Here is a 25417-nt window from a genome sequence, read left to right as displayed (position 1 = left end):
AGCCTGACCATGTAAGTTGTGTCTGATTATTCCTTGCGGCTCCATACCAGTCCAGTTAGGGAAAATAGTTATCTATGTTGGGGCCCATGGGCTCTAACACCGTCCCATTGGTAGTTTGCGATGACTGCAAGCTTCTTGCTTTGTATTCCTTAGTCGGCAAAGAAATTGTCCTGAGGAAAGGCCCCTAGGTTGTGTCATATGTTTCTCTAGTCTTCAAATTTTTGTGAACAAGATAGATTCAGAATAAAGAGAGGGTGTATGGTTCTCTTTGACTCTTGGCATCCTCTCAGTCCCCTCTTCCTGTGTCTTCGGAGATGAATGATGGAATGTCAGAGAGCATCGAGCCATAGGATGCCCTCCAATGAAAAGAGACAGTTAGCGATGGTACTCCTTAGGAGGACTCAGACACTAATTACCAGTGGCAACAAGGAATCACAATAATAAACCAATTGAAGATCCCCTCTGGACACCCCCAACTCCAGTCTTGTGTGTTGGAAATAAGTTTATATAGCTAACCATTCTGCCTATATTTCTAGTCAAATTGCCCCTGCTAGGAACACCTGAAAATCTAATGTGCTCATGAAGTAAGGAGTTAAGGCCTGAGTTAAGAAATTGAGAAAGGAGACAGATTCTTAGAGTCAGCTTAAAACACTCAAACATTCAATCCTCAAACTGCTTGTCACTGCTTAGTTAAAAAAAAAAAATAAACCAACACAAGTTAGCTTATTGCTGACCCAAAGCAAAAGGTAAACCCACATCAAGGAACTTGGGGAGATGCTTCCTCTCTCAGGTCCACATCCTGGGATTAGTGCCTTAACTGATTGCAATGTTAAAACCTCAGGTAATAGAACAAAGGGCAATGTTTCCTTCGTGGATGGCCAAAGAAGGAAGAGAGCTAGATTGCAGTTCCTTGCCCAAGGCTTACTCCTTCCTGGCAGATCATGGCTTTCCTGGCCAGTCAATAAATGTTATAGCCAGCAAGTTCTCTGGTCTTTCATTCTCACTTTTGTTCTGTAACAGACAATCTGATTTCAAATGTTTGGGTCTCTGTCTGAGAAGTCATGTCAAGGCAGCATTGGAAAGCTCAGGCACCAGCACTGAAGGACCCAGGGAATTCTCTGGTTTTTTGGTAGTAGTTTCTTTGGTAATGTCTACGAATATGGGGATTATCTGACAAAACTGGCATAATGAGAGGAAAGAAACACTCACTCTCAAGTGTTGAGCCAAAGATTGCCTTCACTTCTTCTGCATTCAATGCCCTAACCACTCCCATTAGTCCCCACCTCTTATAGTATCACAAACCCTAAAAATACCAGACTGAGAACTTAGCTTCAAATGCATGATCATTCTTAGGACATTTAATATGAAGTCTAGTTATTCTGTAACATGATACATTTGGGGAATTATCAGCCCTCACTGTTGACAATTATTAAGATTAAAAGAGGTTATATGCATGGGCATTAATTCACCCTAAATGATTCCCTTATGAGAAGGAATTTATAAACACAAAGAGGTTGTTCGTACTCTAAACAAACACCATGTGAGATAACAGCAAGAAGGCAGCCAAGATGAGAGACCACAGCAGAACCTATGCCCACGGACACTTTGATGTTGGCCTTAAACGGATATGTTTCCACTTTTAAAAATCACCTAAGAGTGGCATTATGTCATGGCAGCCACAACAGACATAGTACACAATTGCCTTGCTCTTTGGCTATTAGTTTGAATAGCCGTTGACTTGAAAATCTCTAATATGCATTGTTAATGCCTTTAACATAGCATCTTCATAGTTTTAGTGACACAGTGATTCTTAGAAAGTAAAGAATCATACATACATTTCTCTGCTACGAATTGATTTCAATTAAAAAAAATAGGCAATGGTTGACATAGTGATCACCAAGAAGATTAAGCATGTGCTTCTCTGATAAAGTTGATGACAAAACTAAACACAGGTGTTCTTTTTCCGTCAGGCTGACTGAGAAAACAGACTAGAGAAGCATCAACATTATTTAAGGATAGGCTACAAAGAGAGAGGGAATATACAGCAACTATAAAAGCTGAGAAAGGGCTAAAGGAGCTGAAGGGCCTGTTTTCCAGCAAAGACAAGGGAGAGGATCACAGTTCTCTAGAGGAGTAGAACAGTTTGTTTGTGTCCAAAGGAATTAAATATATTATTCACAAAGCCAAAAATTAAAACAATTTTTTAATTGTTTCCCTCAGTGTCTGTGCTACTGGGGTTATATGTAGGAACTAGTCCCCCATGCCAACCACATAGTTTTTGATGACTTCTTTGGAATTTGCTATCTTAAAAGCAATTTAGGGTATAAAATCCTCTTAGAATTATGTTGCGATTCCAGTGGTTTAAGCAAGTCCAGGTAGATAACAAAATATTCTAACAGCAATATGTCACAACTACCCCAGGGAAGCACAAAAGAAAAAAAAATGATAAAAATCAGACCACCAGTGGTGGAACAATATGCTGTGTGCCTCTCACAGGCCAAGCACTACTTAATGACCTTATCTATCACATCATCTTAACTTCTCAATAATTTTTCAACAGAACAAATAAATATAATTTTGTGAAGCAGAGTGGTTAACTAAAACTGTCAGCTACTTAGAGCCAAAAATAGGAACAACATTAGGTGTGCCTTAAATGGTCTTTCTAGAGAGGTTTTACTGATTAGGGACAATTCATGCTGATTTGGGGGAATACCATCCCGTGGGTATAGGTAATGAATTGAGAAAAACAGGAAAAAGAAAGAAGTTGTAACAGAACCTCCATTCATTTTTCTGTGTTACATTATCCACACTATTTTATGATATAAGCAAATAGCATCCCCCACTGTGCCTTCCCTGAAACAATGGACTACAGAAAGATTTAACTTTTTATTTAGACATTATTTCATAGCAATGAGGAAAGTACATAGTACATGAAGGAAGATTTTTTTCAATTAAATACTGAAGGAGGATGGAAGAGCAAGGCAAAAGATAGAATATAGAAATATAGAAAGGGATAACAAACTACATAGAAATCTACTACAGTAGAAGATTCCTAGAATATGTAGCTATATGAAAGATATTTGAACAGAGTCACCATAAAATAGGGACGACAATGTGCCAAGAAGATATCTTATGTCACCAAACAAAACCTCTAGTGCCAGGAAGGATTTCCATCTTGTTGAGTTGTTGGCCAAAAGGATTCACTGCAAACATCTAAATATCTCAAGTTATTGCCTATGGCATTGGTTGCTTTCTACAACTTGATAGTAATAGCCACGGTCTTATTGCAGAAAAAAATACATTGTCCTGCTCAGAGAAGTCAAGCTGGTATCCACCTAGAGGCTTTAACCCCTACTGATTAGCATTCATGAGCTGGAGGGTACTCTGTATAATACCAGAGGGAAAGGGTAATCATCAACTTCACCCAGCTACAAACCTGCTTGCAAGAAATATTGTAACAAGTCTTTCTCCATCCCACCAGTCAGTTCGCAAATGACAGAGACACTTCTTTACTATTTATTTATTTATGTATTTATTTATTTATTTAAGATTTTTGCCTCCTCCCCACCACCACCTCCCATTTCCCTCTCCCTCCCCCAATCAAGCCTCCCTCCCTCTTCAGCCCAAAGAGCAATTAGGGTTCCCTGCCCTGTGGGAAGTCCAAGGACCACCCACCTCCATCCAGGTCTAGTAACTTGAGCATCCAAACTGCCTAGGCTCCCACAAAGCCAGTACATGCCGTAGGATCAAAAACCCATTGCCATTGTTCTTGAGTTCTCAGTAGTCCTCATTGTCCGCTATGTTCAGGGAGTGCGATTTTATCCCATGCTTTTTCAGACCCGGGTCAGCTGGCCTTGGTGAGTTCCCGATAGAATTTTGACAGCTAGTATTAGAGCTTAGACTTGTTCTCAACTAGCTCTTATATCTTAATCATTGTTTTTAAATCTATGTTCTATCATGTGGCATTTTACCTTCCTTTCATTCCATTTCTCTGATTTGTTTTGTGTCTCCTGGCAACTCCTCTGCATGACTAGATTTATCCTCAGTTCCTCTCTTTGCCCGGAAGCCCCATATATTCTACCTACCTAGCTACTGGCCATTTAGCTTTTTATTAAACCAATCACAGTGATACATCTTTACACAGTGTACTCAAATATATCACAACAATATTTCGGTCCAAAAGTGGCAAAATTGTGGTAGAATAAATCAGTTTTTATTAGAAGTAAGGCATACTCAATGATATGGAACCTATATTTAGTACTGCTAAAGAAGTAAAACTATAACTATGTTGGTCTGGAAGAAAGCATATCGCTATTCTTATTCTGAAAGAATATAGCGATGTAATGACTACTAATGACATATTGCTGTACTTATAGATCAGTGACTCACTCAACCCTCATCATAAAATCCTTTTCTTGAATGAGATGAAAATTAACACATAAATCCACAAGTAGACAATGTGCATTGAATAAATGACTTTGGAGAGCTAGCCCTATATGTCATGTCTTCATTAAACTCCTCCCCTTGAAGCTTAGAAATTTATGCAGAAGGAGGAAATGAAAACAGTATAAGAGCCAGAGGGAGTGGGTGACTCTAAGGAAACAGCATCTTTTAGACACCGATTCACAGAAAAACTCTCGGAAGAGTGAGGCAGCGTGCACAAAATCTACACAGACTAAAGTAACACAAAGTCCCATCACTGAAAATGAAAGGGTACACACAATCCAACTCCTAACCAAGAAACTATTTGCAGACAAACAGAAAATCAATCAACCATGTTCCTTGGAAGGCACCAATTTAAATAAAATATTGATTCATAAGAATAATGACCTCTAGTTTTTTTTTATCAACTTTCAGTTCTTTTGGAGAAAAATAAGGGTATCTTACATTTTACCAAATACTAATCAAATCCATATCAAAAATCAAGCAAATCTTACTGCCAATCTAAGCATGATGAACCACTAAAAGAAATTTTGCATTTTTTTGGTGTTGTTGTTTACTTTTTTTGCTTGTTCTTAAAGAAGGATATGGGCTATAGAGATAACTCAGCAGTTAAAACTACCTAGTGTTCTCCCAGAAGACTCAGGCTCAGGTCAAGATGGATTAGCAGGAAATAATTCTTGATATTCAAAGTTATTTTATTCCTGTCATCCACATGGTAGAAAAAGAGAATCAAATTCCATAGGCTTTACTCAAACATGTACCATAGTACATACAGTTCCATACATATGTGCACACATACTTCCTAAATAAATAAGTACAATTTAAAAAATATAAAGTTGAGTAAGAATTGAAAATTTACTATATTTTGAACATTTCATAATAAGGGAAAAATTTAAATGTAAGCAAATTCACATTACTGAAGTCAAAAGACCTGGCACACATTATTGAGTAATATTATTACCCCCTAAATCTCATTGTTTTGTTTGTTTCAATTGCTTAGTTCTTTAAATAAATAAGCCATTTTTCCTTTTTTCTATCATGTTAATAAAACAAACTAGATTTAACATGTAAAGATAAATGCTAATCTTAATGTTTCTCTTGCAGTGGATTTTCTGTTTAACACATAGAGCAATTAAATAAGATGTATATAAGTAATTACAAAATGATACAAAAATGTTGTCTTAAGAAAAAAAAATTATATCCAAGACTCAGAGGTCATTCAGAAAAAGGGAGAGAAAAGTGCGTAAGACTCAGAAGTTCAGCACTCGTGAGGCAGAGGCAGGCGGATCTCTGTGAGTTCAAGGCCAGCCTGTTCTACAAAGGGAGTTTGAGGACAGGCTCCAAAGCTACAGAGAAACCCTGTCTTGAACAACCAAAAAAAAAAAAAGACTCAGAAGATGTGGCCTTCTGGACACAACAGTTTAGCTTTTCATTAGAACACACAGTGGGTGGGGCAACAAGCACAAGACCAATGCAAGAATACCCCAACCAAATCCTAGAGTGGAGAGGGGAGTTGGACATACAGCCCAAGTCAAGTCATGAAGTTATTCATAACTGCTTCCTACAGGGAAGAGGAGACTTGGATTTTCCTGGCAAGTTGACCACCTTCCAATGAAATGGCATATCTCCAGAAATATTTGGGAAGAAGAAATTTGTCTTAATGTGGAGAAAAAAACCTTGAAGGAAAAAAATTGGTTGATACAGAAGTGAAGGTGAATCGTGGAACAGTTGGAGAAGGGGCGGATATCATCAAAGCATATTATATGAAATTCTAAGGGAACTAAGAAAGGTTTAATTTTTTACATAGGAAAAATACATATAATATTAGATCCTTAAGACCTTGTCACATTGACACTTTTGCTGACAATTGTTTCTAAGAGCAGTACATTTTTCTTCATTTTTTTCTATTTTTAGAAATCAGAGTTTTCTTGTATATGGTTAGGTATGGATCTATGTGCATTCTTCTACATGTCAGCATCCAGTTATGTCAGCACCATTTGTTGAAGATGCTTTCTTTTTAACATTGTACGGTTTTGCAAATAAATCCATATCTATCATCATGCAAAAAACTCAAGTCTAAGTAGATCAAAGACCTCAACATAAATCTAGTTGCACTGAACCTGATAGAAGAGAAAGTGGGAAGTAGCTTTGAATGCATTGGCATAGGAAACCACTTCCTAAATATAGCACCAGAAGCACAGATACTGGGAGCAACAAATAATAAATGGGACGTCCTAAAACTGAGAGGCTTCTCTAAGGCAAAAGACATTGTAAATAAGGCAAAATGGCAGCCTAGAGAAAAGATCTTCACCAAACCACATCTGACAGAGGGCTAATCTCGAAACTAGAAGTCATGGGGGCTGGAGAGATGGCTCAGTGGTTAAAAGCACTGGCTGCTCTTCCAGAGGTCCTGAGTTCAATTCCCAGAAACCACATGGTGGCTCACAGCCATCTATAATGAGATCTAGTGCCCTCTTCTGGCCTGCAGGCACACATGAAAGGAATGTTGTGTACATAATAAATAAATAAATTAAAAAAAATAGAAACTAGACATCAAAATACCAAACAATCCAGTTTTTAAAATGGGGTACATACAGATCTAAACAGAGAATTCTCAACAGAAGAATCTCAAATGGCCAAAAGATATTTAAGAAATTGCTCAACGTTCTTAATTATCAGTGGAATGCAAATCAAAATGACTCTGAGGTACCATCTTAGACCTGTCAGAATGGATAAGATTAAAAACACTGATGATAGCTTACCCTGGAGAGGCTATGGAGTAAGGGGAAACACTTCTTCACTGCTGATGGCAGTGCAAATTTGTACAGCCACTTTGGAAATCAATATGATGTTTTCTCAGAAAATTTGGAATCAATGTACCCTTAAGACCCAGCAATATCACTCTTTGGCATATACCCAAAGGGTGTTCAACCATACTACAAGGACATTTGCTCAACTATATTCATAACCACATCATTCATAATAGCTGAAACCAGAAAATAATTTAAATCCCCTTAACCAAAGAATTAATAACAAAAATGTAGAAAAATGTAGCACATTTGAACAACGGAATATTATTCAGTGGTAAAAAAATTGACAACATAAAATTTGCAGGCAAATTGATGGAACTAGAAAAAATTCATCCTGAGTGAGGTAACTGGGACACAGAAAGACAAGCACAGTATGTATTAATTCTTAAGTGGATTTCACATATAAAGCAAAGGATAATCAGGCTATAATATACAGTCCCAGAGAAGCTAGGCAATAAAGAGGACTCTAAGCAAAATACGTATAGATCACCCTAGAAAGGGGAAATATATAAAATCTCCTGGTTAAACTGCTGGTGGTGGCAGTGGGCAAGGGAGTTGGGTTGAGGGTTGGAAGGGGATGAAAACATGAGTGAACCAGATGGTCTAGTTGTGGGAGGAATGAAGAAGGGTAACAATGAAAGAGATATCTTGATAGAGCAAACCATTCTGGGGTTAGGGAGAAACTTGGTGCTAGGGAAACATCCAGAAACCACAAGGATGACCCCATTTAAGATTCCTAGCAAAAGTGGAGACAGAGCCTTAATTGGCCTTGCCCAGTAATCAGTGATCAGTCATCACAGAACCAGCAACTAATAACTGGCTGAAGTGGATGCAGAGATCCACAGCCAAGCACCAGATCCAGTTCCAGGAGTCCAGTAAAACAGAGCGAGGTGGGATTATATGAACAAGGGAGTGGAAAGATCATGACGGGGAAAACTACAGTGACGGCTGATCCAAGGTAGTGGGAGCTCATGGACGCATGGGGAGCCAGCGTGAGACTGAACTAGGCCATCTAAATGTCAGTGACAATTGTGTGGCTTGGTCTACTTGTGGGGGCCCCTGACCGTGTGACCAGGATTTATCCCCGGTGCATGAACTGACTATTTGGAGCCCATTACCTATGTTGGGATACCTTGTTCAGCCCTGATGCAGGGTGAGAGGGACTTGGGCCTGCCTTAACTTGATATGCCAGGCTTTGTTGACTCCCCATGGGAGGCCTTAAACTTTAGGAGAAGTGGATGGGGGTGGGGGAAAATGGGGGGCAGTGGGAGCAAGGGAGGAGGGAGGAGGGGGAATAGTAGTTGATAAGCAAAATGGAAAAATAATTTAAAAAGTGACCTATTAAAAACAATTTTCTCAGTGGCATGACAGTAAGAAAACATGCTAACAAATTAATTGCTTAATAATTAACATTTAAACATAAATGAAAAAATCTATGTGATTTTTCCCCATACAAACATGAAGTCATATAGACAAATTATTTCAGCATTCAGAATGGAATTTATTTTATTTTCTGAATTTCCTCCTTTTGGATCCCAGGCCAGACAGGTTTTAAATTTCAAGCAGAAATGTGTTATTTTTCATGGTTTACATAATACAAATCTATGCTACTCTAATGCCAAAAAAACATTCAAGATATAATAAAATTATTATACTAATGAGGACATTACTGATTAAATAATACCTGACATAAGCAGAAAGTCAACAAAAACATCAAATGTATAAAACATAATGCTGTTTAAAATGGCAGTGAAATACAATATCCCTCCAAAAATTCCCTGATAATAGATGATACTTAAATTTGTGTGATTTTCTACTAAAATAGTTACAAGTGAAAGTAAGTTCTTTGAAAGAAGTACTAATTCATCTCTAATTTTATTCTGTGAAGACTCAATGAGACTTTTATAAACTATAGAGTCTACTGAATGAAGGAACCCAGTTCATAGTCATGAAAACATAGCTGTTTTATGGCGACATCTCATACAGTATCCTCAAAACCATATAGTGATAGAAAGATCAAGCTTTCCTGGTCAGTGTCATCATAGAACCTTTATCAAGCAACTGATGGAAGTAGATGCAGAGAGCCACAGCAGAGCATTGGGCTGAGCTCTCAAAGTCCAGTTGAAAAGTGGGAGAATGTGAGCAAAGATGTCAAGACCGTGAGGGGAATACCCACTGAAACAGCTTGCCTGAGCTAATGGGAGCTCATCAACTCCGGACTGACCATGAAAGAACCAGCATAGGTCAAAACTAGGTCCTCTGAATGTGAGTGACAGTTGTATGGCTGAAACAGATTGGCAGTGAAACCAGGATTTATCCCTACTGCTTGTACTGGCTTTTTGGAATCTATTCTCTTTGGAGAGATACCTTCCTCTGCCTAGATATAGTGGTAAGGTCCTTGGTCCAGTCTCAAAGCAATGTGCTAGGTTTTGCTGACTCCTCATGGTAAGCCTTACCCTCTCTGAGGAGTGGATGGATTATAGGAATGTGGGATGAGGGGAGGGGGTGGAGGGAGCAGGAGGAGAGGAGGGAGGGGGAACTAGGATTGGTATGTAAAATGAGAAAAGATAGGTTTTTTGAAAATAAAATAAATTTAAAAAAAGAAAGAAAGATCATCTTTTCTGAGTACATGCAGGATACATGCAAAGATGCTGATACACTGATTATAATGCACCAATTATCATTGTTAGTGCATATCTTACAACATGCACGTACCCAGGGTACTAGTCATGTCCAGATCCTCCATAAGCATCATTGGTTTTTAGTGTGTAATTAGTACAAGAAGTGGTGTGAGTGGGTGTTCCTGAAATGAAGGAGTTTCAACAAAAACCAACTGACTGATTAAAACTTCAGTGTCTGGGGAGAAAATAGGGCGTTGGCAGTCCAAAGCCTAATTATAGTTAACTTGAGCTGTCTTCAACCCACTAAAGAGCCCTTCTTTTTTCCCATCCCTGAGGATATTGACCTAACTTTCCGAAGACAAATAAAAAGTCTTAGAATGTATTTACTTAAAGAAAAAAAAAAAGAAAAAAAAGAAAACCCTAGTTATTACCAAGCAAAAGACTAAGATAACATTTGAGAGCTATAGATGAGATGTCTGAGCTGTGTGGGAACTATCCACTTAGTCTTTTTACCAATTTATTTAAAAACATCTTGATTTATTGCTTCATTCTGATACTATAAAAGCTTCAGGAAATTGAATCCATGTTGGAACATGGAAATAGGGCAACCTAAATGTCTGTTTCTGGGCCATGGGCATTCATTTTTTGCTCCAGAAGAAAATATCTTTTATCCCCTGTGATGTAAGAAATGTTTTTTGCATGAACGATAGTATACAAATCTGGCATTCCTGCCTGCCTATCAGCTTTGTAACAGGATTTACCGGTTACCTAAATAGCACATTGCCGCCTGCTTCAATTTCCTGTGCATGTTCAATCTGTTGCCATTACCACAAGAAGTAAATAGAACATTTTCACTGACATTTCTTAAACCTTCTTATAAATATTTGGCAATAGGTTCTTAGTATTACATCCATCAACACCTATTGGGAATGTCTGTCATTTGAACTAAGTCAAAGTAAGTCATCTTTAGCAGCATCATTGTCGTTAAATCTTAATCAGTCATGATAGGCTCACAGTGATAAATTCTAAGAGACTATTTGGATGGCTTTGAAAATACACATATTAAAATTTATCTGTTCAGAGGCACACTGCTCTTCGTTGTAATGTGTACACATAGCAGAATAGTCAGCAGGAATCAGGGAGAGTCTTGTCACCTCTCCTGATCTAGAGAAATCATACTTGTATTTCTGTTTGCAGATGGGCAAGCTCTGAGATCTGATAAAATGGTTTCCACCACAAACTTTACCTAATTATCTTCAGTCTTCCAGAAGTGAGTTATCATAAGACAGATCAGCTTTCAAAGTCATGTGTATAGCTAACATAAGTGATTAGATTAAATTAAGTACTTCAAATTATCCAGTGAAACCTCAACTGGAAATAAAGTAGTTGTTTTGAACTTTAATTGCCCATGTTTGTTTTCCATGTGCAGAGTAAATAATGGGTAAAATGGAGAAGACATTACTAAGCTAGCCTTGATTTAATGATCAAATCTTTTCCTTCATTTATTAGAGATGCCAATTTAAGGACACACTTTCATAAATATATGCATAAGCAAAATATGTATATAGTATGTACACTATATACACATCATTAGATCTTCTCATAAGCTGTAAGATACTTTTAATAAAATATATTTTAATTTAAAGAATACCACTGGACTATTCTTACATAGAATCGTCTTTATAATAAAAACAGTATTGAATTCAATGAGAAAATTAGAAGAAACAAAATTTAATGAGAACTCTTGGATGAGGATCAAATACTATGTTTTAAAAGTGGTAATAATTTTAAAAAGGTAATATTTCTGGATGAAATGCATTGTGTTTACCAAGGCGCAGTACTATTACCCTATGGATGAAGGAAATTCATGTTTCCTTCTCCACATTGTATGTCCCTGAGGGCATCGAGGAAGGGTGGATGAACCGCTGCAGCATTGTTTAGTGTGTAGTGTGACTTAGGAGGCAATCAGTGTGCTTTGTGGATCATTACATTTAGCACTTCTGAGAAAAGGCAGGTGCTGCACCCTGAGGTCTTCCTCAGGAGCCATCTACCCACTCTGTTATCCTGGAAGAGAAGCCAAGAACCTCAAGTATCTGCTAAACCATTTTGACAGTTCACTTGTGTTCAGTTTTAAGTGTCTGATTTTTGCTTTTTCATTAATTTCACAGATAAAGAGAGTCTTTGATATAAAATCACCGATTTTAAGCTTTATTTTAAATTCATTTATTGATTAATTGTATATTGTTACTTAACGTATAAAAGCCAGAATGATTATTCTTCCTTTAATTTTTTTTAAATTATTCATTTTCTGTGTATGGGTTTTAATCTGTATGATGTCTGGGCATCACATGCATGAAATGCCTGTGAAGAAAAGAAGAAGGAGACAGATCTCCTGGGATAAAGAGGGTTGTGAGCTGCTGTGTGGATGATAGCAACTGAATTTTGATCTTCTAGAAAGCAGTAAGTGTTCTTAACTACTTAGCTGCCTCTCCAGTCCTATGCCTTCTTTTACTAACTAGAATGCTTTTAATGGTTCAGCACTATTGGATTGCCAGAAAGATTTACCTGATTTATGGTATGAATTTGATTATGGTTTGATAAACTGTAAAGTACTCTTGTTTTTCTCCTTTAGAACACAAAATTAATAAAAAGAAATGAGAGCCCATCATGCTTATGAATCAATAATATTATTTGTTTATTTTTCATAAAATTAAATTTGATTATGGTTTCCCTTGCCCAAATTTCCCTGGATCCCTTCTGCAACTCTACACATTGAAGCTCAAGTTTTCTGTCCAGGTCTATCTTGCTCAAAAAAGGAAAATCAAAGTGAACAACAACAAAAAAAGACAAAAGATGACAAAACAAAACAAACTGAAATAAAATGACCCTCCGAAATATATGAATTATTGTTTGTGTTGGCCAACTACTGTTGGGTGCTTGCCCAGGAGTATGGTTGATATACCCAGTGACACTCAGCAGACAAAGCTGTTTTCCCTATCCCAACAGTGATCAACTACAACTAACTTGTAGTTCAGGGGTCTGATATTTCAGCCTCTATTTGTAGTGAAATTTTTGCTTTGCTGGAGTTGAGTCTCTGCAGATCTGTGTATGCTGCCTCACTTTTCTCTATGTTTGTATATACATCAGTCCTATTTTGTCTGGCATCTTGCTCTCTTACATCATGATAAACACCTAAAGAACTTACATATATTTCTTTATCTCCAGTTATTTTTCTGATGTGAGCCACCAAGAGAAAAAAAAAATGTCTGGATGGAAAGCAGAAGACAAAGAGAAAGGGACTCTAAATTACTAGTATCAAGAGAACCAAAATGCCAGATACTGAAAACACCCAGTTAGAACAGTGAGATAAGGGGCCAATGGCACTCATTAAGGACGAAACACATTTATAGAAAAGAAGTCACAAGTGACAGGAAGAAGAAGACTTATTTTTTTATTTATAGGAGAAAACCATCTCCACTTTTTGCCAATAATTTGATATATAAATGTCACAGATAATAGCAATAAATGTCTTCAAAGACGGCATTCCTAATATAATGTCATGTCACTACTGTTGTGAGTACTCATGGTTGATAAGGCATTTGAGAAGACGGTATCTCTAAAAGAAGACCTAAGGACTCTAATGTGACCAGAACAACTGTACACCCTCTGTGAACACTTCCTGGCCTGTATTATAAATTCTGTGAATTCCTAATAGACATTGTAAAACTTGCATTGCAAACTTTGCCTAAAAGGTTTGCTTGAGCCCTCTGAGCATTTGCTGCAGAAATTCAGTTTAACGGATACATTTCTTACCCCAGATGAACAGTATTTTCTTCCACTGCAGAGGAGTAAGCACAAATACTTAATGTGTGCAAAACCTGCTTTTCTAAGAATGTATGGAAACATATGAGCATTATAACTACATACATGGATATAGATAGAGTTTACCCATATATTCACAAATATACATGCATATATTCACAACACCAATGTCGTTAGTCACCATCACTGCTCTACCATACCCACGTTCTCCTCTTCCCTCTCCTCTTCCCTTTATACTTTCTTACCTCTCTCCCACCTTGTACTGCCTCCAGTCGTTTCAAGCTTAAACCCTGAAAGAAAAAGTATATATAATGCATAATTATACACAAAGAATTAACTAATAATCATAAAAACACTATAGTAAGTAAAATTACTCAGGATTTAATGTTGATAAAGAAGTTCCACTCCCTACTGTTATAACTCATTTCTACAGTAGAACAAGAAAATGCAAGTCCTTAATACACACTATTGTGGAAATTCTTTATGCCAGTTTCTTTGGGGTACTGGCCTTAAGATGCAGCTTCTTGTCTGCAGACAAGCTCTCTTAAAGGGAGAGAGTGAAGTTGCATACACTATCACTTTTGGTTGTGAAGACCCAATAAGGCTGAATGAAGCTGTGTATGCTAAGTTTCCAGGTATTAGAGGAATAAATTCCCAGAGCACACTATGCTTAAAACAAAGAATGGTTAATCTAAATTTTAGCAAGCTAATTGCAAAATGTGATTGTGACTCAAGATGGAAAATAGGGTTACTAATTGCTCATATCTCTATCTGTTTTCTATCTATCTATCTACCATCAATCTCTCCATCCATCCATCCACCCCCACCATTATTATTTGTATCCATGTTCATTGAATCAAAGAAACTTAGTAAGAGAAAATAGTAGAAGTCTGATTTAATATCAAAACCAAATGCTCTGTTTCATGCCTGCAATTACCCTAATAGTGGTTGTTTCTCTTGGAGAATGAAGTGAAAATCACACCAATGCTATAGCACTCTTTTTTCACAATTTTTTCATGCATCGCGACTCTTTCCTTTCTTTCTCCTTTTCCTCTTTGCTTTACAGTATTTATTAAATGATTCTCTGATTCATGCATTGTATTAGATATTGAGAAATACAAAAGGAAGTATATATATATACATATATATATATATATATAGCCCCAAAGATCAATGATTTGACCAAATATTTTTGACTGACACCTTTCAGAATGAAGAAGGAAGACATAAAAAGGACTCTCTTAAAAAGTACTGACATATTCTTAAAATTCAGACTTCTTTTTCTTTTCACCATTTCCATATAAATACACCTAAATATACATACACGCATATAATGTTCCTTTATCAACAGAAATGTTTTAAATGTTCATCACAAGGCAATGATAAATTCCTGAAGTGGTGTGTGTGTGTGTATTAATATATATACTAATATACATATATTATATATATACTAATTATAAATATACTAATTCTGAATTTATCGTTATACTTTGTCCTCACATATAAAAACACTCAGACTGTATTCAATAAAAAGATACAGGTGTTATATATCATTAAAAATATACTGACAGAAGCTGGAGAGATAATTCAGCAACTAGTAGCATTGACTGCTTTTGCAGATGACCTGAGTTCAAATACTAGCGCCTATATAATGGTTCACAACTCTCCATATCTCCAGTTCCAGAGATTGAGATGTCACCTTGATGTCTCTGTTTTTTCTCTTACTAGCTGTAGAAGCTCATTGTTTCCCAAAGTCCTTTCCTCCGAATGCTATTGAATGCCTTCCTGAAGGCGATGTAACAGACATAGAAGTCTTTTCTAAATAGTTTATACTTTTCTACAGTTTCCTCAAAGTAAATATCTGATCTATTGAGCTCCTGTTAGCTCTAAATCTACACTGGGCCTCTGCTAGGATTTCCTCTGTTCTGCCCTTAATCCTTTGCAAGATAATGGAGAAGAAGATCTTGCTGTTGTGGCACAACAAATTAAAACCCCTGCATTTTGCACAGTCCAGCTTGTCCTTCTTCTTGTGTATAGAAATTATGAATTAGTGTTCCATGGGAATGACTTTCTGTCCCCATATCTCTTTGAAGATTTTGAGTAGCGTGTGGGAATGAATGATGGCAGAGACAGATGACAGAAGACAGCACTGCTTGGAGGAATGTACAGGATAAGGCAACAGAGAAGGCCCAAAACCCACTACATAGACACCATTATGGAAGACAGTGGAACTAGGTCTGCTTAGGATAGGAATAACTGGAGAACTACCATAATCAGGCTGTCCATGCATGCTTAAGCATTGCTGGAGCATAAATGAAATGATAACTGTGGTCTCTATGGGCACCAGGCACCAACATGTTGTACTGACACACATTCAGCCAAAATACACATATGTGCATACTTTTTAAATAAATTAGAAACTAACAAAAATGGAAACATAGATAAAAATTTATATTAACAAACTTGAAACATATTTTTTTAATTTCTCTAGCTAAATTAAAAGAGTAGGAAAGCAAGAACAAAATTAAGAAGTTCTATTTAAGTCAGAGTATTTATTTCTGATGAGACTATGAAGGCTGCATTATCTTCAATATATCCAGTAAAAAGATGAATTTGTTTTACTTAAATATTCTAGCTATATTTTTCATAATTTAAGAAAAACCTTTAACTCTTTACTGCTTTGTTAATTAATAAGCATGTTATAATAGTTTAAATATTTCATATTTACAAAGAGATTAAACTATTGGTTTATTCCTTTGGGTATCAGCATTTATAGTTAGAAGATTATGTAGTGAGGTTTTTAACAAATCATCTCCTCAAATCTGAAATTCCTTCATTGAATTATTCTAGTAAAGCTGTGGAAGAAAGCATCATTTAAGCCCTTCTGCTTCACAGAGTACACATGTTTCTGTTGACTTTTCAAAAGATTCTGGAATCCACTGACAGAGCGTGTGTAACTGACTTTTCTAATGCCTTCTCAACAGAGATGTGACTCCATTCACAGAGCACGGTGTGAAAAGTTTAGATTCCAAGGAAATTTCCAGAAAAAAAAATGTAGAGCCAAACAGCATTTCTCAAACATGGAAGATATGGATAAAAACACCCTGAAGTGGATTCATTTGCACATTTTAGTGACCTGAAGCAGTATGCCGGGGCATGTTTGAATTTGGGATGATGTGATTTTAATCCCTAGTTGGCAAATTCTTTGCCTGTCCTCCAATATATTTAACAATCTTTCTCAACATAATTTTTGAAGTTTAAGTTGTTGAACATTGTAACTCGTACATCTGCTCATCCTGAAGGTGAAATGAGACATGAACTGTGCACAGCAGAAGCCAGGGCTGCCTTCTATTTCTCTCCATCTTCTAACTCCTGTTCTCCCATCTCATGATCATTATTGCACAGGTGTTTAATCACAAGAGCAGTTTGAATAAAATACTTGTGTTTTCCTTGCATTTGGAGAATGCAAATTATATAGGAAGCATTCACGAACAGACGAGGAGACAGGTCACATTAATTACATGAATTTAAATTACTTTGGCACAGTTTTTTTCTCATAGGACACTTTAATAACTATCTTTTGAGCGACTTTTTAAAATAATTTTTGTAATATAATATGTCTCTTACTTTTCTTCAATCTTTCTGTTCTTTATCCTTCTGAATACCTTTTTCAGGGTTTAATTTAACTGTTTTTTGTCCCACTTGCCACTAACACCTTATTTTGTCAAATAGTTTCCCCCCCTTGAGTCCTCATTTTGCATACTTTCTGTGGTGATATCTGTACGTTTATTGGCCTTATTTCCTATATTATCTAAACTTTGGCAGTGTGTAAACAGATTTATTTTATAGTTTTATATATAATTGATATTACCATGAGTTCTTTCCCTTCCTCCAACACTTCACTAATTTTTTAAAATTATTATTTTATTACTTTAAAAAACACCGATTCAAATTTTCACTCCCTCCCCTCCTCCCATTCCCTCCACATATCCTCCCCTACTATTCCTCCCTCCATTTCTAAGAGAGAACAAGGCATCCTGTCCTGTGGCAAGTCCAGGGTTGAGCAAGGTACACATCCAAAGAGAACAGGATCCCAAAGAGCCAGTACATGCAGTAGAGACAAATTCCAGTGCCACTGCAAGTGACTCATCAGTCTGCCCCAATTGTCAACTACATTCAACCTGATTGTTCCCATGCTGCTTTACTCCCAGTCCAGTTGGAGTTAGTGAGCTCCCATTAGCTCAGGCAAACTGTTTCAGTGAGTGAACCCCTCATGGTCTTGACCTCCTTGTTCATATTCTCACTCCTTCCCCTTGTCAACTGGACATTGGGAGCTCAGTCCAATGCTCCAATGTGGTTCTCTGACTCTGTTTCCATCTGTTGGAAAAAAGTTCTATGGTGATATTTTAAGATAAACATCAGTCTGACTATAGAGCAAGTCCAATTCAGACTCCCTCTCCTTTATTGCTTAGGGTCTTAGCTGGGGTCTTCCTTGTGGATTTCTGGGCATTTTTCTGGAGCCAGGTTTCTTGCTAACCCCATAATGGCTCCCTCAATCAAGATATTTCTTTCCTTGCTCTCATATCTGTACTTTCTCCATCTCGACTATCCCATTCCCTCAAGTTCTCCTCAACCCTCCCCTTCTCCCATTCCTTTTACCCCCCTCCCCCATGCTCCCAATTTTTTCAGGCGATCTTGTCTGTTTCTGATTCCCAGTGGATCTATATTATTTTTTTCTTTGGGTTCACTTTATTACTTAGCTTCTCTAAAATCATGAACTATAGGCTGAAGTCCTTTGTTTATGGCTAATATGCACTTATGAGTGAGTACATGCCATCATTTCATTAGATGCTGAAAAAGTATTTGACAAAATCCAACACCGATTCATTATAAAGGTCTTAAAGAAATTAGGGATATAATGATCATATCTAAATATAATAAAAGCAATATGCAGCAAGCCAACAGCTAACATCAAATTAAATGAAGAGAAACTCAAAGTGATTCCACTAAAATCAGGAACAAGACAAGGCTGTCCACTCTCTCTATATCTCTTCAACATAGTTCTTGAAGTTTTAGTAATAGCAATAAGACAACATAAGGAGATCAAGGGGATTCCAACTGGAAAGGAAAAAGTTAAACTTTTGTTATTTGCAGATGATATGATAGTGTATATAAGTGACACCCAAAACTCTACTATAGAACTCCTAAGCTGATAAATACCTTCAGTGATATGGCAGGATACAAGATCAACTCTAAAAAAATCAGTAACCCTCCTATACACAAAAGATAAAGAAGCTTAGAAGGAAATCAGAGAAACATCATCTTTTCAGTAGCCACAAACAACATAAAATATCTTGGGGTAACACTAACCAAGGAAGTTGAAAGACCTATTTGATAAGAATTTTAAGTCTTTGAAGAAAGAAATTGAAGAAGACACCAGAAAATGAAAAGATCTCCTATGCTCTTATATAGGAAGGATCAACAGAATAAAAATGGCAATCCTACCAAAGGCAATCGATAGGTAATGCAATCCCCATCAAAATCCCAACACAATTCTTCACAGACCTTGAAAGAACAATAATAAACTTCATATGGACAAACAAAGAACCCAGGATAACCAAAATAATCCTATACAACAAAGGAACTTCTGGAGGCATTAACATCCCTGACATTAAGCTTTATTACAGAGCTACAGTAATCAAAACAGCTTGGTATTGGCATAAAAACAGAAATGCTGACCAATGGAATCATATTGAAGACCTTCCCAAATTTTAAAAATAATTACTTGTTTTGCCATTTGTCTTTTCCAGCTCTCTTTCTATGGACTGAATTTTACAACTGGTTATAAATCTCACTTATCCATTTTCTTTTCTTCAGTAATTCATGTTGTTTGACAAATACTGTGAATTTTATAATTGCTATATTTTGCTATATTCTCTCTCCATAGAGCTAGAATTACCTCTTGCAGACTTTTAACTTCTCATGGTTCAGACTAATTTCTCTGTGGAATGATGAAAGTAAAGTTAAGAACCTAATTAGCTTTCAGTGTTAATTTCTGTTATTCCTAAAATTTAGCCCTGCACTTTCCACTTGATATTCAGGAGATCATAGATGTTAAAGGGCCCTAGCTGACAGGAACTCTGGGCATCAAGCGTGCTGGTAACACCAGCGCTTATGATGCTCTAGCAACCAGTTTCCTTGCAGTTGTTCTGCTCCAGGGGTAATGCTAGATCATATATCTTGAGAATCTCAATCAAAGACTCTACTGTCAACACCAGTCATTCACATCACCTTCAATTAGCTTAGAAGTGACATTTAAGACAAGAGGTGATTTCATGTCTAGGATATTCAATCTCCTTCCTTGCCATTTACCTACCACACAAGAGAAAACTTTGCATGCCTTGTGAGTTTTATTATTTCCACTGAAGCACAATGAATTCATTCAGAAGAAAATTAATATATTTTCACTTTATTCTCTAAGACAGTTTGGCTTTCAGAAAAACAAATAAAAACATCAGTAGTCAAATTATTCATGGGTATATATTCAAATTTGTGTGCATAGTACCTTAAAACTAATATAAACAGAGAATTTTAATTGATTTGAAATATGTTTCAATATTCTTCAAGATTATAGATATAATATCTATCTAGCATGTCTAAAGTAAATTTTATTTTTAAATCCTCTGGGGAATGTGACAAGGGAAACATATTTCCCACACCCTATGCATTTTCTCACTAGAGAGTATAAACTCTTTGCATTGATCAAAATTAATCACCCAAGACCAAAACAAAATGTTATAAATTGTAGGTAGAGAGAAGAATTAGCCTGAAGCAAATGTTCTGCAGTATGCTAAATTAAGGTGGTTTAGCAAGGCATAAGTAGAAAAAGCTAACTGAAAAAAATAGGACTTCTTACCCGTATCTCCCCTGTACTCAGATGTTTGTGTCTGCACTTCTGCAACTGTGTGGGTATGAGGTTGATTGGGTGGGTGGGTGGGTGGGATAGCTGGGTATGTGTATGATGTCAGCTGCATCAGAAAATTGGGTCTGTGAGACACCATCTCCTTCTTTATGGTCAGAATCTTTTTGCAATTGTTATCATGCTAATGCAGATTTCACCAGCTCTGCCAAACCCCAACATGCTATCCACAATCTGTGATTTGTTAGGGTATTTTTCTGATATAGAATTAGACAGCATGGGTGTGTGGAATAAACATTTTATTCCTAGTAGTGAAGATATTATTGTGTGACATTTTTTTTTAGACCTACAGAGTTACGATTTAACTGAATGAAGTCAAAATTTATTATTTAAAAGTTTATAATGCCTGTGTGACTTTTTAACATTTAGCCTCAGTGACAAGGCACAGAGAGAGACAAGGACACTGTAAATAGCTTAGGGTTCAATAGCTCCATTTGCCAGAGAAAGAAACTTGCAGCCAGGAACTTGATTTATGTTAAGTGGCAACTTCAGAATTTGAATTCAGGGCATTGGGGTTCAGATTCATAATTATCTTCGTCCAACAAAAATTTGCTAATGTATCTATCATCTATTTTGCCTGAAAAGCTCTGTGGACTTTGGGAGCATTCCTGGACCACATATTCCAATTTTTGCTGCTTTGAAAATTGGAATTATAGGCTTAATTGAGATAATCTACATGAAACACAGCACCATGCCTAGCAAGCAACTATCTACAGTGTATATTAAGCTTTTTTTCTAGTTTGAGATCCCACTGCTCTTGGCATTGTACAAACTACAGCTTTTAAAATAACCATTTTTTGTGTATTTTCTGTACAACAGTTTACTGACCTAGTGTTCCAGCTTGATTAATTCTATTCTTATAATCAATTTGTATAAGGTAAAACAAAATGACCTTTTACTAAATCTTTTCTCCTTTCTTCTTTTATTTATTTTTATTGAGCTCTACATTTTCTCTACTCCACTTGTGCCTCTCCCCTCCCCTTCAGTCCTCTCCTAAAGTCCCCCATGCTCCCAATTTACTCAGGAAATCTTGTCTTTTTCTACTACCCATGTAGATTAGATCCATATATGTCTCTCTTTGCGTCCTCATTGTTTTCTATGTTCTCTAGGGTTGTGATTTGTGGGCTGGTTTTCTTTGTTTTATGTTTAAAAAGTGGGGGGAAGGAGAGAAGAGTGGGGGGAGGGGGAGAGAAATGAGAGAGGGGGAGGAGGCGGAAATTTTTTCAATAATTAAAAAAAACACTTATGAGTGAGTACATATGATAATTGTCTTTCTGGGTCTGGGTTACCTCACTCAAAATTATGTTTTCTAGCTTCATTCATTTGCCTGCAAAATTCAAGATGTCATTATTTTTTTCTGCGGTGTAGTACTCCCTTATGTAAATGTACCACATTTTCCTTATCCATCTATTCTCTTTTTGAACTATCATTTTTAGAATAAAAGCCACACTGCTTTGTACATTCATATTGTTCATCTCACTTCTCAACTGTGGTGCATGGCCCAGAAGAATCAGAGGTGTTCAATGCCTGACTCCTCCCACCTTAGTGAAACCCTTCATCAATAGAGATTTGATATTTGCATAAAAGGGTGCATTCTTGAAGGATGGTGGCCGTAATTAACCCTCTGTCTTGCTTTGCCTATCAAGAAAGTTCAAAGATGTCACATTTACTTCAGTTTAGGTTGGGTCCATGGGTTTCCCTAAGAGTCTTCCTATAGCTAATTCTGAGCACCATGGCTTGTCAGTGAAGCTGATGGAAGTACGCAAGGGATTAGATAATTCCAACAAGACCTAATACCTTAGCTGTCCATCTTGGTGATTTTCTGAAGTCAAGCCTTTGGAACTTTGGATGTCAGTATTTTTCCCTATTGATTCACTAGTAAGCTTTGCATTTAGAGTTAATTTTAAATTACTTTTCTGGGAAAAACTTTACACTCACAAGAAAATTTATAACTTAATTCTTATTTGATATTTATTTTCTAGGTGTCAGTACTGAGATACATGAATTATCATATGTTTGTTGAATTAACTTAGAAATTCAGAACATTTCTCGTTGTTGCTTACCCTAACAAAAAACTCAAGAAATTACTTTTATATCTAATCTCTAGTATTCTTTAATATATAAAGCATAGTTAAAATGCTTTCTTGCAGTCAATTTACTGATCTTTTCCTTATATAATGTTGAGAATGTAAGTCTTAGAAAAATTTCAAAAGTATATGCTTAATTGTTTAAACAGCTCATCACTTGATTCAAAAGTTATCTAAGGGGCTGGAGAGATGCTCAGCAATTAAGAGCATTGCCTGCTCTTCCAAAGGTTCTGAGTTCAATTCCCAGCAACCACATGGTGGCTCACAACCATCTGTAATGAGGTCTGGTGCCCTCTTCTGGCCTGCAGACATTACAGAATATTGTATACATAATGAATAAATAAATAATAAATATTTGAAAAAAGTTATCTAAAGACAATATGAAAAACATTGATTGGGTCAATGGTCTCCTAGAAAGAAGCCTGGGTGGCCTTCCCACTTAGGAGAGAAACTCACACCGTCACCCTGTGCTGAGATGGCTCATCGCTAGAGCAGTCTTCCTCCCAGACAGACTGGCAGCTTTGACAGCTCTGTGATCCTGCTGCATCTTCCGTGGGCGCCTCTGCTAAGCACTGAGGTTGCTTTGTGATCTCATCCATTCTCCCCTCACTGTTGCTAACTGGCTACCTCCGAATGCGTGTTGGTAATTTTTAGCACCTGATACACACATCAAAGTGGTACAGTTTACTTCCCACCCATAATGCTATCTAAAAAATTGTCTCCCCACCCCCACTTTGGAATCACTGAAGAGCCTCCATTGTTAAAACCTCAGTTTAGCCCTTAGTCCCAGCATATGGCCCAAACCACGTAGACGCTGCTAGGTACAGTCTTAGGATTCCTGTTTTTCTTGTTCTCAGATTTCAAAACTCAGGGCTTCACTGACCAGCGTAGCATATGACTGCACATCACGATAGTTAAAATAGCATGCTTGAAAATTGCCTGTTTCGCTTGTAGAGGTGTGAGCCCATGAGCCTTCCAGATCATCTGTATGTTTGGAGTTTATGTAGCACTTTACTCTTTCATGCTGCTGATTGTTTTATTCTACTGAAATAAATGATTTCTTTTTTTATTTTTTAATTTATTTAATTATTTAAGATTTCTGCCTCCTCCCCGCCACCGCCTCCCGTTTCCCTCCCCCTCCCCCAATGAAGTCCCCCTCCCTCGTCAGCCCAAAGAGCAATCAGGGTTCCCTGCCCTGTGGGAAGTCCAAGGACCACCCACCTTCATCAAGGTCTAGTAAGGTGAGCATCCAAATTGCCTAGGCTCCCACAAAACCAGTACGTGCAGTAGGATCAAAAACCCACTGCCGTTGTTCTTGAGTTCTCAGTAGTCCTCATTGTCCGCTATGTTCAGCGAGTCCGGTTTTATCCCATGCTTTTTCAGACCCAGGCCAGCTGGCCTTGGTGAGTTCCCAATAGAACATCCCCATTGTCTCAGTGTGTGGGTGCACTTCTCACGGTCCTGAGTTCCTGGCTCGTGCTCTCTCTCCTTCTGCTCCTGATTTGAACCTTGGGATTTCTGTCCGGGGCTCCAATGTGGGTCTCAGTCTCTGTCTCCTTTCATCGCCTGATGAAGGTTATTATTCAGGAGGATGCCTATATGTTTTTCTTTGGTTTCATCTTCTTATTTAGCTTCTCTAGTATCACGAATAATAGGCTCAATGTCCTTTATTTATGGCTCGAAACCAAATATGAGTGAGTACATCCCATGTTTCTCTTTTTGGGTCTGGCTTACCTCACTCAGGATAGTGTTTTCTATTTCCATCCATTTGCATGCAAAATTCAAGAAATCATTGTTTTTTTACTGCTGAGTAGTGCTCTATTATGTTTATATTCCATACTTTCTTCATCCATTCTTCCATTGAAAGACATCTAGGTTGTTTCCAGGTTCTGGCTATTACAAACAGTGCTGCTATGAACATAGTTGAGCATATACTCTTGTTGTATGATAGGGCATCTCGGGTATATCCCCAAGAGTGGTATTGCTGGGTCCAGGAGTAGGTTGATCCTGAGCTGAACAGAGAATTCTCAACAGAAGAAGTTCAAATGGCCAAAAGACACTTAAGGTCATGCTCAACTTCCTTAGCGATCAGGGAAATGCAAATCAAGACAACTTTAAAATACCATCTTACACTTGTCAGAATGGCTAAAATTAAAAACACCAATGATAGCCTTTACTGGAGAAGTTGTGGAGAAAGGGGTACACTCATCCATTGCTGGTGGGAATGCAAACTTGTACAACCACTTTGCAAAGCAGTGTGGCAGTTTCTCTGAAATAAATGATTTCATCAAGCTTCTCAATGAAAAAAAAAGACAAAAATCACCCAAGTGCCAACACTTTTAAAATTATTTTTTTCTTTCTGTCCTGCTTCCAATGTTAGTCATGCTACACACATGTGGACCAGTGCACAATTGTAAATAGCAAAGATTGATTTCTGACTCCAGAGCAGCTTCCTAAACTGAGGCATCAATCCTTACATTAGATTACAAAGATTACATAAGAGTGTGTGGGCCGTGAAACATGTGGCAATATCAAGATGGGCCTGAGAGTGCAATGATGAAACATTTAATGAAAATCAAGCATAGATTGAAGGCAAGGTTTGCCCTGCAGCAGCCTCTCACACAATTGCTTGTTCACCAAAGCCTTGGTTGTAAA

The 25417-nt window shown here is 37.2% G+C and overlaps 1 protein-coding gene across 1 annotated transcript in view; it reads right to left on the bottom strand.

Annotated features, from left to right (window-relative positions):
• Ccser1 (coiled-coil serine rich protein 1) overlaps window positions 1–25417 on the bottom strand; it is a 1090845-nt gene that overhangs the window by 321901 nt on the left and 743527 nt on the right. Inside the window, exon 10 of the mRNA XM_041634515.1 lies at window positions 13942–13986. Coding sequence (XP_041490449.1) covers window positions 13942–13986 — 45 coding nt within the window. The remainder of the gene's footprint in view (window positions 1–13941; window positions 13987–25417) is intronic.

This window comes from Microtus oregoni, unplaced genomic scaffold (genome assembly GCF_018167655.1).
Source record: "Microtus oregoni isolate MIOR12 unplaced genomic scaffold, Mior012 000002F_ref0000024, whole genome shotgun sequence".
Lineage (NCBI taxonomy): Eukaryota > Metazoa > Chordata > Mammalia > Rodentia > Cricetidae > Microtus > Microtus oregoni.
Note: the sequence above shows the minus strand (reverse complement) of the source record. Positions and strands in the feature narration are given on the sequence as shown.